This window comes from Tupaia chinensis, unplaced genomic scaffold (genome assembly GCF_000334495.1).
Source record: "Tupaia chinensis unplaced genomic scaffold, TupChi_1.0 Scaffold146445_1, whole genome shotgun sequence".
NCBI lineage: Eukaryota > Metazoa > Chordata > Mammalia > Scandentia > Tupaiidae > Tupaia > Tupaia belangeri.
The window spans coordinates 2675929-2690279 of NW_006206301.1; the positions used below are offsets into that span (position 1 = coordinate 2675929).

Here is a 14351-nt window from a genome sequence, read left to right on the forward strand (position 1 = left end):
AGGGGTCAGAGCAGTGCTGGGCTCCATTCCAATGGGAGAATTCACCTCTCATATCTCTGCACAGAGAGCTGCTACCTGTGCCTGTGGGAGAGCTGCCCATGTCCGCAGCCACGTATGGGGCCTCAGGCGTAAACTCCTCAACACCTCTCTGCAGTCCTCTCTGTCCAGTTTGAGCAGCTCTAGGAGTAGATGTTTCTTCATGCCTCCCACTACCTTCATTATTTCAGCATGCTGAAAACTGAGCCAGCACTTCTCTCACTTCTACCACAACACCAAACTCAGTTCAGACGAATACACAGTGATAGTCAAGTTCATTCAGTCCAATCCCATGTCCTTCTCTGGACTAAGCTGTGGCATCTTACCACACATTTCAAGACAAAGGGAAGCTTGTTCACTTATTTGTTTTGTGTAATGCTATTCTCGATGCATACTTGTCCTCCATAACCCTGTTTCTGTCTGACTGTTCCATCTTGATTTGCTCGATTGTAGGTGTGAGGTCAATAACCAGGAAACTCAGATTCTGGCTCTAGTTCCTCCTGAAGGCATCTGGGTGATACTGAAGTGTACAATGAACTGATTTAGACCTTTGTCACAGTCAAGAAAGTAAGTCCATCAGTTCACACAGAGTCTAAAATCTCTCTCAGGTCTAATACCGAATGAGGTTTGGCAAAAATCAGAGTCGTCTCCTTTGCAGTGGCTCTCAGGGGTGTTTGGAGTGTTCTTGGTAATGGTAGCATGGTATGTGTAGAGTGTCGGTTACTGTCTTTGTTCTAAACGTGTTTCTCTCCTTTCATAACCTGTGAGGTATAACCTGTGAGGAACGCTATGCCCTAACTTATTATTAAAAAATCAATATAAGTTTTTCAGTATAGGGAGGATTCTGCTGAACTTAAGGGATGAACATAAAACACCTAAGAAGAAAAAGAATCCATGTGAAGTGCCTCTCTGGATGTATTATTCCAGCCCTGCATTGAACAGGAGGCTCACCCTCGTTTCCCATAGATACCAGGGCCAAGGTACTGTATGACATAAACGTATTCACAGGCAACCAAAAACTGATGATGAGTATGTAGAAATGGCTCTCTCATGTTGGCAGCCATAACATTTTATTTTGGAGTTTATTTAAACAGCCTCAGCAGCTTGGATCAGTTGAGAGGTGCCTAAGACCTTGAGTCGCGGGTGTGTTTATACTCTCTCATATGTCCGGGTGCAGGTTACACTGTTCACCTCACTTTCCTAGAAGGTCAAAGGATAAGATAGTTTAGTAATTGTTGACGAAACTGATATTTAGAAAAAAAAAAAAAAGCACGATAAGCACTATCCATCCATGTTTTGAAAATCTTGAATCTATATAGACCATGGATAGCACCTATTTGTTAGCTGATTTTGCAATATATGTAGATATAAATTGCCATATATACTATTGAAATGGCATGTGTATATGGTATACATAACATATATTCACTTGTGTATAGGGATTAAAAAAGAAAACCCTTTAGTTCGGGGTTTGAAATCCATTAAAGTATTTCAAATACCTACATTGGAGCATTGTTCATTTTACATATAATGTACATTTTTTTCAAATAATGCTACTAACTCACATTAACATACTACTTTAGATTTTTTAGAGCACTAACACATATACAAGATATTTAATTCTCTCAGAAAATCTTCTGTGAGGACATTGTCTCCATTTTGAAGGCAAGGCATCTGAATCTTAAAGAGAGTGAATGACTTGTACAAAGTCACATAGTACTGAATGGCAGAGATGGAAATCCACATCCTTGGATTCCGAGTCTAGTTTTCCTCCTAATGAACTGTTCACTTATTGGCTATTTATTTTCCTTCATGTAGATTGGCTGATGTCATTATGAGAAGCAATGAAGTCAGCCATCTTTAGTCCTCTTCTCCTGACTTTATAAGGAATAAAATATATTCTTCATTACAGAAAGAAAAAAGAAAAAAACCTATATTAAGAATTGAGAAGGGACCGGCAGGGGGCATAGTGGTTAAGGTACTGGATTCCCACATGGCCAACCGTGATTGGCCAATCGAATCTCAGACCTGGGGGCTTGCTTTCTCACTTTCCCTGTTTCTTTCTGTCTTTCTCTGATGAGCATGAAAAGAAATAATAACAATAATAATGAATAAAACTAAATACATATGTTAAAAAAAGAATTGAGGATAGACTTGCTTTTTCTGCCACATAATCTGCCATAGTCCCTTAAAACAATTTTATATTATGCTCCAAATTAAGTTTTCATTCACTTTGGCATGGGTGAGGTTCTGGGAGGAGAATTATTGAAACTCTTCTTCTACTCTGTAGAAATGGGAAGGATGGCTGGGCAAGCCACTCTGAGAGAGAGAGCAGAATGGACTCAAACAACCACCATTACATTGTCTAGCTGTGTGTTCTTAGATAAGTCAGTGTTTGAATCTCAGATTCCTCACCTGCTAAATAGACTAATCTTACCTCCCAAGGCCATTGTGAAACTTGGGTAAGTAACATGCGAAAATAGAAGGATATAGTTGTAATATGCTTGTATGAACTCATCCACACACCAAAAAGACACCGCTTAAGCTTCATGCCCCGATATTAAGCTTTCTTTTCATGCTTTTGTTCGGCGTCAAGTTCAAACAGTAAGAAATTAATCTTAGTATGGAGTGGAAGATTAGCCTCAACCCTCAATTCCTGCTAAAATTGTTACTTCACAAATACAAACTTGCTTTCCTTTATAAATAAGTTAAAAAATTAAGCTACAGATTCTAAAAATTCTCTTTAGTTTTGTAGTTTTTCCATCCATATACATTTTATAGTAATTAATCTGCCCACGTTTTTCCTCAGCTCTTATAAAGGAAGAGAAAATGAGAGGCCAGGAAGTGACACTATGATAATGTAACTGGACCCACACGAGAAAGGTCCTGGATTCGCTTTCCTGGAACTCCCTAAACATGCCAGACATGTGCATGTGAATCCGGCTGGCTGAGACTGAGGTTGGATCAGGACGTGAAGTCCTTACTGTAGGTACTTGCCCCACCCCCAACCCCACTCCCAATAAAATGAACTAATTAACTTTTGTTAAAAAGTAAAAGGCGGACCAGCCAGGTGGCATCATGGTTAAGGTGGCTGGATTCCACATGGCTGAATGCATGGTTTGAGTCCTGAACTGGAGGCTTGAGAAACAAACAGGTGGCATGCATACGTGCATGCCCAAATCCTGAGAGGAGAGTGGAGAAGGGACGGCAGTGTGGTCATTCCCCTTAGGGATCCTTACTCACTCTCTTTCTCTCTCTCCCATGAGTGCACACACTCTATAGCAAACTAAAAACAAACAAACACACACCAAAACAAACAAAAAAAAAAACTAAGAGGAAAAAGTGCATTATTTTTATATTACATGCTGCATTACGTGTTGTTACTTTTATATTATATGAGAATCAGTTCACTCACCACCACCATTTTCCCATCCACCAATTTTCTCCTGACGGTGGTCTTCTTGCCATCCCAGTCCTGAACTTGAATCAAACAGTCATCATCTAAGGTCACCATACTCTGAAACACAGATAAAAACCAAGGATCAGACACACTGTCCCATTTGAACACAATTTTATCAGGTGCCAAATTCTTTTTAGTTGTTGTCATATTCTTAGGTAGTTTTAGGATGGAATTTCCAATCCCATTTATATTAAGATTTTTTGTTAACAGTAAATTTGTTGGCTGATTCTGCTAGGGAGAAAATCTTACAATAGTAAATACATAATATTATTTTGAAGCATAAACGAACATTTCTTTTTATCTTTTGCTGTATAAGCAACATGTTATCTTTTTTGCATAAAGAATCACAAGGAAATTTTTTTATTCCGTATATCTGACTCTTAAAAAATTATTATTATTATTATTACTTACTATCATTTATACATTCAATTGCTATATATCATTTAGATTGTAAAGAGATTTTACCCGACATGATATATGCCACACATCAGGCAAGTTGGGAATACTGTACAACATTTTAACTTTAAAAATCATGTGAAAGTAACTCAAACTACTAGTGTAAGAGCTTTCTTAAAGGTGGGGGCCAGAGGGTAACATAGCAGTAAAATGTGATGTCCTGTGACAATGACCCACATGGGAAGGTTCTGGGTTTGCGTCCAGAGACCTTCCTGAGTATGCCAAGCAAGTTTGTGCCCATGATCGGGGCTAGCTGAAGCTAGCAGTGAATCACAGCTTCAAGACCCTGCTGTGCATATTGTTTCTCTGGCTCTCTGTGTATCTCACTCACGGAAGAAAGAAATAAGCTTAAAACATCGTTTACATAAAGAAGAAGAAAAATCCCCTTTCCTCTTTTTCCTCAATTGTATTTTCCAGCTATTTAATTCTACTGTATTTTTTTAATTTGGCACAGACATTTCTACTAAACATTTTAAGTCAATAGTCTCCTTTCATTTTATACTGTATGAGAATTTCAAGTCTTATTTATTTAGTAATTGTCAGCTAATGTGGTATGAAAGTTTTTAAAAATAAAGATATTACCCTCCATATAGTTTACCAATCCTCTACTGAATTTATTCACTCAAACATCAAATATTTATTAGGCATCTATTAAGGTCAAGCTCTGAGGTCTGTGAAAGACAAGAAATCCTGCTTTTGAGGAGTTTACATGCTAGAAAAAGGAAACAGATAATAAACATGTAAGTTAATTTATGTTTTATAAGTAAATTATATATCCAGTTGGAACCCATGAGATATGGATGAAAATTATATGTGTCCCTTGTATGCTGAGTCAATAAAAAGCCCAGGGTCTCTTTGTCTATATTCCCGCCTGAATAGACCACAAATTCCAGATGGTGCAGCTACAAGTAGTCATACAACTTTTGCCCTGAATCCCGGAGAGATTAAAGGGGCAGACACCCTAGCCACTGTCTGGACACACACATACACACAAACTGCTAGGGAGAAAATCTTACAATAGTAAATACATAATATTATTTTGAAGCATAAACGAACATTTCTTTTTATCTTTTGCTGTATAAGCAACATGTTATCTTTTTTGCATAAAGAATCACAAGGAAATTTTTTTATTCCGTATATCTGACTCTTAAAAAATTATTATTATTATTATTACTTACTATCATTTATACATTCAATTGCTATATATCATTTAGATTGTAAAGAGATTTTACCCGACATGATATATGCCACACATCAGGCAAGTTGGGAATACTGTACAACATTTTAACTTTAAAAATCATGTGAAAGTAACTCAAACTACTAGTGTAAGAGCTTTCTTAAAGGTGGGGGCCAGAGGGTAACATAGCAGTAAAATGTGATGTCCTGTGACAATGACCCACATGGGAAGGTTCTGGGTTTGCGTCCAGAGACCTTCCTGAGTATGCCAAGCAAGTTTGTGCCCATGATCGGGGCTAGCTGAAGCTAGCAGTGAATCACAGCTTCAAGACCCTGCTGTGCATATTGTTTCTCTGGCTCTCTGTGTATCTCACTCACGGAAGAAAGAAATAAGCTTAAAACATCGTTTACATAAAGAAGAAGAAAAATCCCCTTTCCTCTTTTTCCTCAATTGTATTTTCCAGCTATTTAATTCTACTGTATTTTTTTAATTTGGCACAGACATTTCTACTAAACATTTTAAGTCAATAGTCTCCTTTCATTTTATACTGTATGAGAATTTCAAGTCTTATTTATTTAGTAATTGTCAGCTAATGTGGTATGAAAGTTTTTAAAAATAAAGATATTACCCTCCATATAGTTTACCAATCCTCTACTGAATTTATTCACTCAAACATCAAATATTTATTAGGCATCTATTAAGGTCAAGCTCTGAGGTCTGTGAAAGACAAGAAATCCTGCTTTTGAGGAGTTTACATGCTAGAAAAAGGAAACAGATAATAAACATGTAAGTTAATTTATGTTTTATAAGTAAATTATATATCCAGTTGGAACCCATGAGATATGGATGAAAATTATATGTGTCCCTTGTATGCTGAGTCAATAAAAAGCCCAGGGTCTCTTTGTCTATATTCCCGCCTGAATAGACCACAAATTCCAGATGCTGCAGCTACAAGTAGTCATACAACTTTTGCCCTGAATCCCGGAGAGATTAAAGGGGCAGACACCCTAGCCACTGTCTGGACACACACATACACACACACACACACACACACACACACACACACACACACAGAGTTTCCTTAACTCCACACCATATGTAGCATGAGTTAAAAATAAATCCCTATTGTGTTGAGCCACTGAGAACTTGTGATTCACTTGTTATGGTGACATACCTAGCCTATACTAACTAAAACAAATTTTATTCCTTGTAATTCTATGAATGGAAAGTTGTTTCAAAATAGAAAGGGAGAATTTTGTTTCTGAGAAAACTAAAAATCAAGGGAAATAAATCTCAAAATGTGGTCTCCTTAGTATCACATCAGAATCTTTGTTAAAAATGTAATTTTAGGGACCAGCAGTTAGCATAATGGCTATGTTGCTGGACTCCCACGTAGTCGACCACGGTTCGAGTCCCGGACCCGGTGGCTTAAACTCACGCCAGGTGCGTGTGCGTGCGTGCCCAAGATCCCGAGAGGAGGAAGGAGGAGAAGGGATTGCGGTGTGGCCATCCCTCCTGGGGGGTGATTTCTCGCTTCCTGTCTCTGTGTCTCTCTCTGTCTTTCTGGTGAGTGCACGCGCCCTATAGCAAAAAAATCTCTCAAAAAAAAATGTAATTTTCAGGGACCATAACGTGGTGCCATGGTAAAACACACCTTCCATAACACTGACTCACATGAGAAGAATCTAGGTTTGTGCCCAGAGACCTGAGTATACCAGGCATGCATAAGCCTATGATCTGGGGCTGACTGAAGCTGGGGGTGGATTACAATATCAAGAACTTGTTAGAGGCTCTCTCTCTCTGTCTCTCATGCTCATGGAAAAAATAAATTTTTAATGTAATTTTCAGGCATTTTTCACATTCTAAAAGATTTTTATGTATATTAACGTTTGACATCCTTAGACTTAGATAAATATTTATCTAATAAAGACTTACGATATATTTGCAATAATTAATTACTTATGTAGGAAGATTTGTAATTACTATCTTTATAAATTTTTTCTAGAATGTTGTAGGCCTTACCTTGGCTATATGGTCACCTAATATGGTTTCTTCAAACTCTTCTCCCAGTTTGAAAGAGATCTCGTTGTTTTTAAAAATGCTTTTGGTTTTTATCGTGATCACATCTCCATTTGTACTGATGGTCACAGTAGGTTTTGCCAGACATCCCAGTTTTCTACTGGCTCTTCTTATTCCTGGAAATCAGATGAAAGGACTTATAGTTACACTGTTTCCTCCAACAGCTAGTATTATTCATGTACTATTTTGCTAACTTGGAGGTTTGCGAGTCAAACAGATTTAACACTGCATGAATTCAATGAATTCAAATATCTAAAGCTAGTGGCTCACTATTATATGTTAAAGTAGATTATTTAATACAAGAAAAATAAATCTGGTTTTTGTTTAGTAATTATCCTGTTTCTCTAGTCCAGCAGTTACTAATATTGTTCATTCATGGACTCCCTTTGAAAATCTGATTAAAGCTATAAATCACCTGTCTATTTTAAAAATAGACCTTTTCACAAACAAGTAAAATACTTTGATATGGATTCTTTACATCTGTAATTCCTCGCTTCCATTCTTTTTTTTTTTCTTCTCTTTATTTATTATTTTTTTTTTGAGAGGTTTTTCGCTATAGGGCGTGTGCGCTCACCAGACAGATAGAGAGAGACATAGAGACAGAAAGCGAGAAATCACCCCCCAGGGGGGATGGTCACGCCACAATCCCTTCTCCTCCATTCTCCTCTCGGGATCTTGGGCATGCACGCACACGCACCTGGCGTGAGTTTTTTAAGCCACCGGGTCCAGGACGCCAACGGCGGGCGACCACGGGGGAGGCCAGCGACATAGCCATTACACTAACTGCTAGTTCCCTCTGCTTCCATTCTTAAGGCACACATACATAGGGTTCGTTGTCTTGATTCTGTATTTTTTATTGTGGTAAAAGGCACAAAACATAAATTTACCATTTCAAGCATTTTGGGGTGTACCATTAATTACACCACCCTGCTGCGCGACCCTCACCACTGTATACAATCATGTGCTACATAAAGACATTTTGATCAAGAACAGAGTGCGTATGAGACAGTGGTCCTGGAAGATTATAAGAGAGCTCAAACTTCCCTACTGCATAGCGATGCCGTAGCTGTCCTAACGCCATAGTCCAGTGTATTGCTTATGCGATGCTGGTATGCTGACATAAACAGACCTACCGGCCATAAAGAAGTGTAGCACATCCAAGTCCGTCCAGTACAGAATACTTGATAATGGCAGTAATGACCATGTTACTGGTTTATATGCTTACAATTCCATAGTTTTAATCATTATTACAAAGTATATTCCTATTTGTGAAAAATGTTTGCTATAAAATAGTGTGCCATGTTACGCTGCCAGCCGCTTATATATCTTGTGTTCACTGTGTTTCTTGATGGCATCATTTTCTCTTGTGCTTGATTTCATTTTACCATATGTTGTTCGCCATGGCCCTCTCGCTGTCATGAACATAGAGGGAGAAGACAGTGATATTGATGATCTTGACTCTCTGTAGCCTAGGAAAATGTGTGTATTTTGTGTTTTCATTTTTAACAAAATAATTTAAAAAGTAAACATAGTATTAAGAAATTTAAAAAGAGAGAAAAAAACTTATGGAAAAAGGACATACAAAGAGAAAAGAAAATATTTTTCTACAGTTGTACATTGTGTTTGTGTTTGTAGGTAAGTGTGATTACAAAAGAGTCAAAAGTTTGAAAATTAAAAACTTTGTCAGCAAAAAAGTTACAATCAGCTAATTATTGTTGTAGAAAGAAAAATGTTTCATAAACTTAGTGTAGCCCAAGTGGACAGCATTTATAAGGTCTACGGGAGTGTACAGTGATGTCCTAGGCCTTCACATTCACCCACCACGCCCTTGCTGACTCACCCAGAGCAACTTTCAGTCCTGCACGATTCGCTCATGGTAAGTTCTCTATATGGGCATCCCACTTTCAGTCTTTTATACCATATATTTACTGTACCTTTTCTATATTAAGGTACACAAATACTTCACACTGTGTTACCATTGCCTACAGTATTCAGCATTGAGTACTGGTTTGGAACCTACAACCAATAAGCTATATCATATAGCGCAGGTGCATAGCAGGCTCTACCATCAAGGTAAGTGTAAGTACATCTGTGATTGCACAACGTCAAAACTGCCTAAAAACACATTTCTCCAGACATAGCCTTGTCATTACATGACATTCATATAAGGTTTTTAAAAATATAACTAGTAAAAACCTCTCCAAAAAACAAAATAAGAACAAAATGTAACTAGTATATCTATCGTTACTCAGCTTGGTTTTTCCCCTTAGCTGTGTGTCTTAGAGATATTTTCCATTTCAGTACAAGTACATTGTTTTTATAGCCATATAATATTCCATCCTATATATGTACCAAAATGTATTTTACCTCTCTGTTGAGGAGCAATGAGTTTGTTTCCATTTGCTTATTATAAATAATTCTGCTGTGAACATCTTTTTACCCACAGCTTTGTGCAGTACACGTAGAGGTATTTTCAATAGAAACAGCATTACACACACAGCAATTCCTAAGTTAAATTTCGAAGAGAAGGTATATCAGAGAAATACTATTCTATGGTTTGTGGAATTTGTGTTGTGAAACATGATCACAGATAGGACAGATTGGACAATGGTCCCCAAAGATTTTCATGTCCTAATCTCTGGAATCCAAGAATTTTACTTTATATGCCAAAGAGAACTTTGCAGGTGTGACTAGTTTAAGGATTTCAAGATGGGGAGATTATCCTGAATTATTTACATTGGGAGTGGATCCTAAATGTAATCACAAATTTTCTTATAGTAGAGAGAAGAAATGTCAGGTTACAAAAAAAGGCGATGGCAGTATGAAAATAGAAGCTGAGATTGGCGTGTTGGGCAGTCATGTACCAAATAATGCCAGCAGCCACCAGGAACTAGAAACCAAGACCTATGCTGAAGATAAGAGCAAATGTTGATTTTTTAAAAATCACTTTATAAAAATAACATTTTTGTTCAAAATCATTTATTAAAATCATTTACTATTTAATGTATGGTACTTGCATGTTTTGTTTATGTAAATCCAAATTGCATGAAGGATTATGTCAATTCTAACCGAGTTTTGCACAGAATTGTACCATATATATATATATATAATGAGGAGGTCCAGGGTCAGGTGGCATGGAGGTTGTTAAGACAGCTGGATTCTACATGGCCAACTGTGAGGCAGTAGTTCCAAATTCAGTGACTTGAAAACCCCACTAAGCATGTGTGTGTGTGTGCAAGTCCAAAATCCCAAGAGGAGAATGATAGAGAAGAGATGAAGTTGTGGCCATCCCCCCCACCGGGGGAGGGGTGGTGGTGATTTATCATTCTCTCTCTTTCTTTCTCTAGAGAGTATGTGCACCTTATAGCAAAACTAAAAATGAAAAGAAGGATCCAGATCAATCTTATTTTATACAGAACAAGTTCTGTGCTATGAAAATGCCCATTTTTACTGGATATGATATGCAAGTATACACAGCTCACCCAGTTCTTTCATGTATTCTTCGAAATTTTCACAAGAAATGGATTTCCATGTTCCTTGGAGTGAATCAACCATTCTGTCTGAGAGAAGTTGACCTCAAAGAAAAGTAGCTTCATGTGAGTGTATGTCGGAGTTCCCTGAAATAGTACTGGAACCTGTTCTTAAGGGAGAGGGTGGAATGAAAAAAATCAGGGGGAAAAGTTAGAAGTTCTAATTGTTATGATTTTCCCTTAATACCATCTAAAGCAACAAAGCTCTCTTGAATATAAATAAGTCAGGATGAAAATGGAAACATGGCAGCATCTTTAGGAGGACTATAGACAACTTTTCCATCACTAATTTGGGATCAGAACTAGACATTACTTTGCATTCTTGAGACCTGTGACACATGGATCAATATACAAAAGGACTTCATGGAGTTTATTTTGGTACAAAAAAATTGTATAAAATCTATGCATAGTTTATTCATAATATGCATTTTCCATTAACTTTTAAAAATGTATTTATTTGTTTTGAGAAGTTTTTTTAGCTATAGGGTGCATGCACTCACCAAAGAGACAGAAAGCAAGAAATCGCCCCCCAGGGGGTTTGGCCATGCAGCAATCCTTTCTCCTCCATTCTCCTCTCAGGATTAGGGGCACTTAGACACATGCACCCACTGTGAGTTACAAAAACCAGGTATGGGACTCAAACCATGGTCACCTATGTGGGAGTCCAGTGTATTAACCACCTGCCAACCCCTCCATTAACTTTTCGAAGACTTTTTTTTTCTTTTTTGGAGAGTTTTGTTTGTTTGTTTGTTTGGTTTGGTTTTTCTTTTTGTTTTTTTTTTGTTTTTTTTTTTTTTTTTTTTTTTTAGGGGGGTGTGCTTGCCCGGCAGGCATTTTGTGTTCTTACGTTACCAAGATTTCATTCAGTTTACAGAACTTTGAACCTATTCTCTGAGTATTTCTCTCATAGAAAATATGTTGGCTTTGATAAGTCAGTAACTCTTTTTCAATTTTTTTAACTTTCTTTTTCAATTTTTTTCTAAAAGTCTTTGGCTTATATTCCTTAGGTATTTATCTCTTCACATGTGTGGCTGATCTTTTCACAGCCCTAGGAAAGATTCTTCTCTATCTATAATATATAGAGCAAATTCACTCTAAATTGGATATTCTGTGAAAATGGATTTCATTTCTTTCATTCATTTCAGAAAGGACTTGAAGTTTCCATGGATGTTTATGCCTCTGTGTGTGTGTGTGTGTGTGTTTTAATTTCTTTTTGTTTGTTTGTTTTTTTTTTTTTTTTTGCTATAGGGTGCGTGTGCTTGCCAGAGAGACAGACAGAGACAGAGAGACAGAAAGCTAGAAATAACCCCCCAGAGGAGATGGCCACACCACAGTCCCTTCTCCTCCACTTTCCTCTCAGAATCTAGGGCATGCACTCACACGTGCCAGGTGTGAGTTTAAGCCACCAGGTCTAGGACTCGAACCGTGGTCATGGGAGTCCAGCGACATAGTCATTACACCAACTGCTGGTCCCCATTGATAATATTTGACAATTGAATTAAAAAGTTTAGTGATGGCTAAAAGAATCATTTGAAGCCACATGTATACTAAGCAAGAAAATGAACAGAAAAAAGAAAGATATGGCATTACATGACATGCACACATACATACGGCCTTGTTACTGATAGTTTTTCATGTGCAAGCTTAATTTCCCATAAGCTTAGAAAGTCACTATTGCCAGAACACCAAATCTCTTCTTGGTGAATCCTCCTTAATTTAAGCTAATGTTTGTTCCTTGCAACCTTGACTGTGACTTTGATGTTCACTGATATCTGTAAGAAATCAAGAAGAGACAAAAAACATAACAGCAAATATACCAAGTAAAGAAGACCCTTCAAATGTTAAGGAATAGCACACCCATACACATGCCATCAGCTCCTGGGGACATTGTTGTTAATTTTAAGATAGGCTTGATGTCCATATGCTGACACGGAGTTACTAAGAGAAACTGAAGTTAGAAAATCCTTTCAAGACAAGGAGGGAATATGGTATTTTATGATAATTCCCATCCAAATGTTAAATTTTGATAGTATATATAAAGACAATTAACCAGGCAAATCGTCTTACTGATAATTCTTCACCTAACATTAATGGAGCAACTAGTATTACACACCAAATATGAGATTAAGAAATTTTGCACACTCTGTTGATCTAATGTTCCAGCTATGGTTGCTAAAGATACCATAGTTTATTTGTTGGTTTTCTCTTCAGGAGTTAGGCAATTGAGCTTTATGGTTTTTTGTTTGGTTGGTTGGTTCTACATTAATGTGTACAACTTAGAAGATTATGCCAGCTCAAGGTGAATAATGGTGAAGCCAGGAAACGACACACCACTGAGAGTACCGGAGCAGTGCAATCGGGCACTTGAAGATACTAAACTTTTTAGGATTTTTCAAGAAAATGCTCAATGTGTTACTATGTACATTGTATGCACACTGATCCTTCATCACAAGGAAAAGTCGCTGATTAAAAATGACCTTTTTGAAGATGTCATATTGGGAGCGATGTTGGTCTATGTTGCTGGCAAGTTAGCTTTGCAGAGTCATCAGCTGCTAAATGATAAAAGGCCCTGTGTGACTTCTATCTCTGCCACTGTGGCTCCCTCATTCATGTGTGCATTGTGTCAGTTCAAAGACTGCCCAATGTCACCTGGTCTTGTCATTTTGTCTGTGTGGCTGCTCAGTGCCTCGTCTGTGATGAACGTTTCCGGGTGTCCATTTAGTATACGAGCTGAAACTCTCCCCACATCATGCCCACTCTGCCCACCCATATTCTCCTATGTCAAACATCCTGGTCTGCAATGTTTCAGTTCTTTTCCTTTTCAGACTCTGATTACCTGTCAGACTATCCGCCTCTCCCCATGAGTCTGTACATATTCTCATCTCAAGTCATTACTCGCTCCCCTCAAACTGGATAATAGGTGAATCGCTCTGAGCTTCATCTTTTAAGGTGATTTCCCCTTACCAGTTTCTCAAACTCCTTCCCATCCTAAGAGAAATAAAACCACTTCCCCTTTTCAGTTTGGCCCCATACACTGAGATAACTGACCCATGAAATGCAAATAGCTTTCCCTCTTCCTTCTGCTGATCACACGGGACCTCCAGGTGATCCTTGACCTGATCTGAGGGAGGTTTCCTGGAGCAGCCATTGAGAGAACATGGGCTTCTGAAGTACCTGCTCACGCAGTTATGTAATGACTTCGGCTCCTCTTCAGACCTGACCCCAGATACGCAACTTCCATTTTATGATGGATCTGCATGAGTTTATGACTCTGTGGGTCTGACAGAACCCACCTCATAATGGCCAGTTCTGAATACCTTGTTACTTGGTGTTCTACAGGTAAGAATTCTGGTCCCAGTAACACATGCCTTTTCCATACAAGTTTCTGTTTCAGAAGGTGTGGCATTGCTCCAGACCCCAGAGCTCTGTGCTGTGGTGCTCCCATTCATACATATCATTCTGCATCTTTCCCTGTCACAATATCTTCAACACCATAGGTCTTGCTAGTCACATAACCTAAGCATCAGGGTAGCTTATACTGTAGCTTTTTATTTTTTGGAAAGGTTGCCCTTGCATTCCCTTGACCAAGCTGGAGCCCCAGAAACTTGATAAG

General features: G+C 38.0%; 1 protein-coding gene across 4 annotated transcripts; it reads right to left on the reverse strand.

Annotated features, from left to right (window-relative positions):
• Window positions 1–1084: 1084 nt before the first annotated feature.
• FABP12 (fatty acid binding protein 12) lies at window positions 1085–14002 on the reverse strand. 4 transcript variants are annotated; one of them, XM_027768461.1, is made up of 6 exons: window positions 13913–14002; window positions 12350–12510; window positions 10691–10843; window positions 7152–7324; window positions 3452–3553; window positions 1085–1236 (listed from the first exon to the last, which is right to left on the reverse strand). In XM_027768461.1, exons 3-6 carry the CDS (start codon window positions 10761–10763, stop codon window positions 1186–1188), a joined length of 399 nt encoding a protein of 132 aa, XP_027624262.1. In that variant the 5' UTR covers window positions 10764–10843; window positions 12350–12510; window positions 13913–14002; the 3' UTR covers window positions 1085–1185. The 4 variants fall into 4 exon arrangements, with proteins under 4 accessions (XP_027624262.1, XP_006168996.1, XP_014439817.1 ...); XM_006168934.2 differs by having other exon boundaries at window positions 12346–12510; XM_014584331.1 differs by having other exon boundaries at window positions 10691–10848; window positions 12346–12510.
• Window positions 14003–14351: the final 349 nt, after the last annotated feature.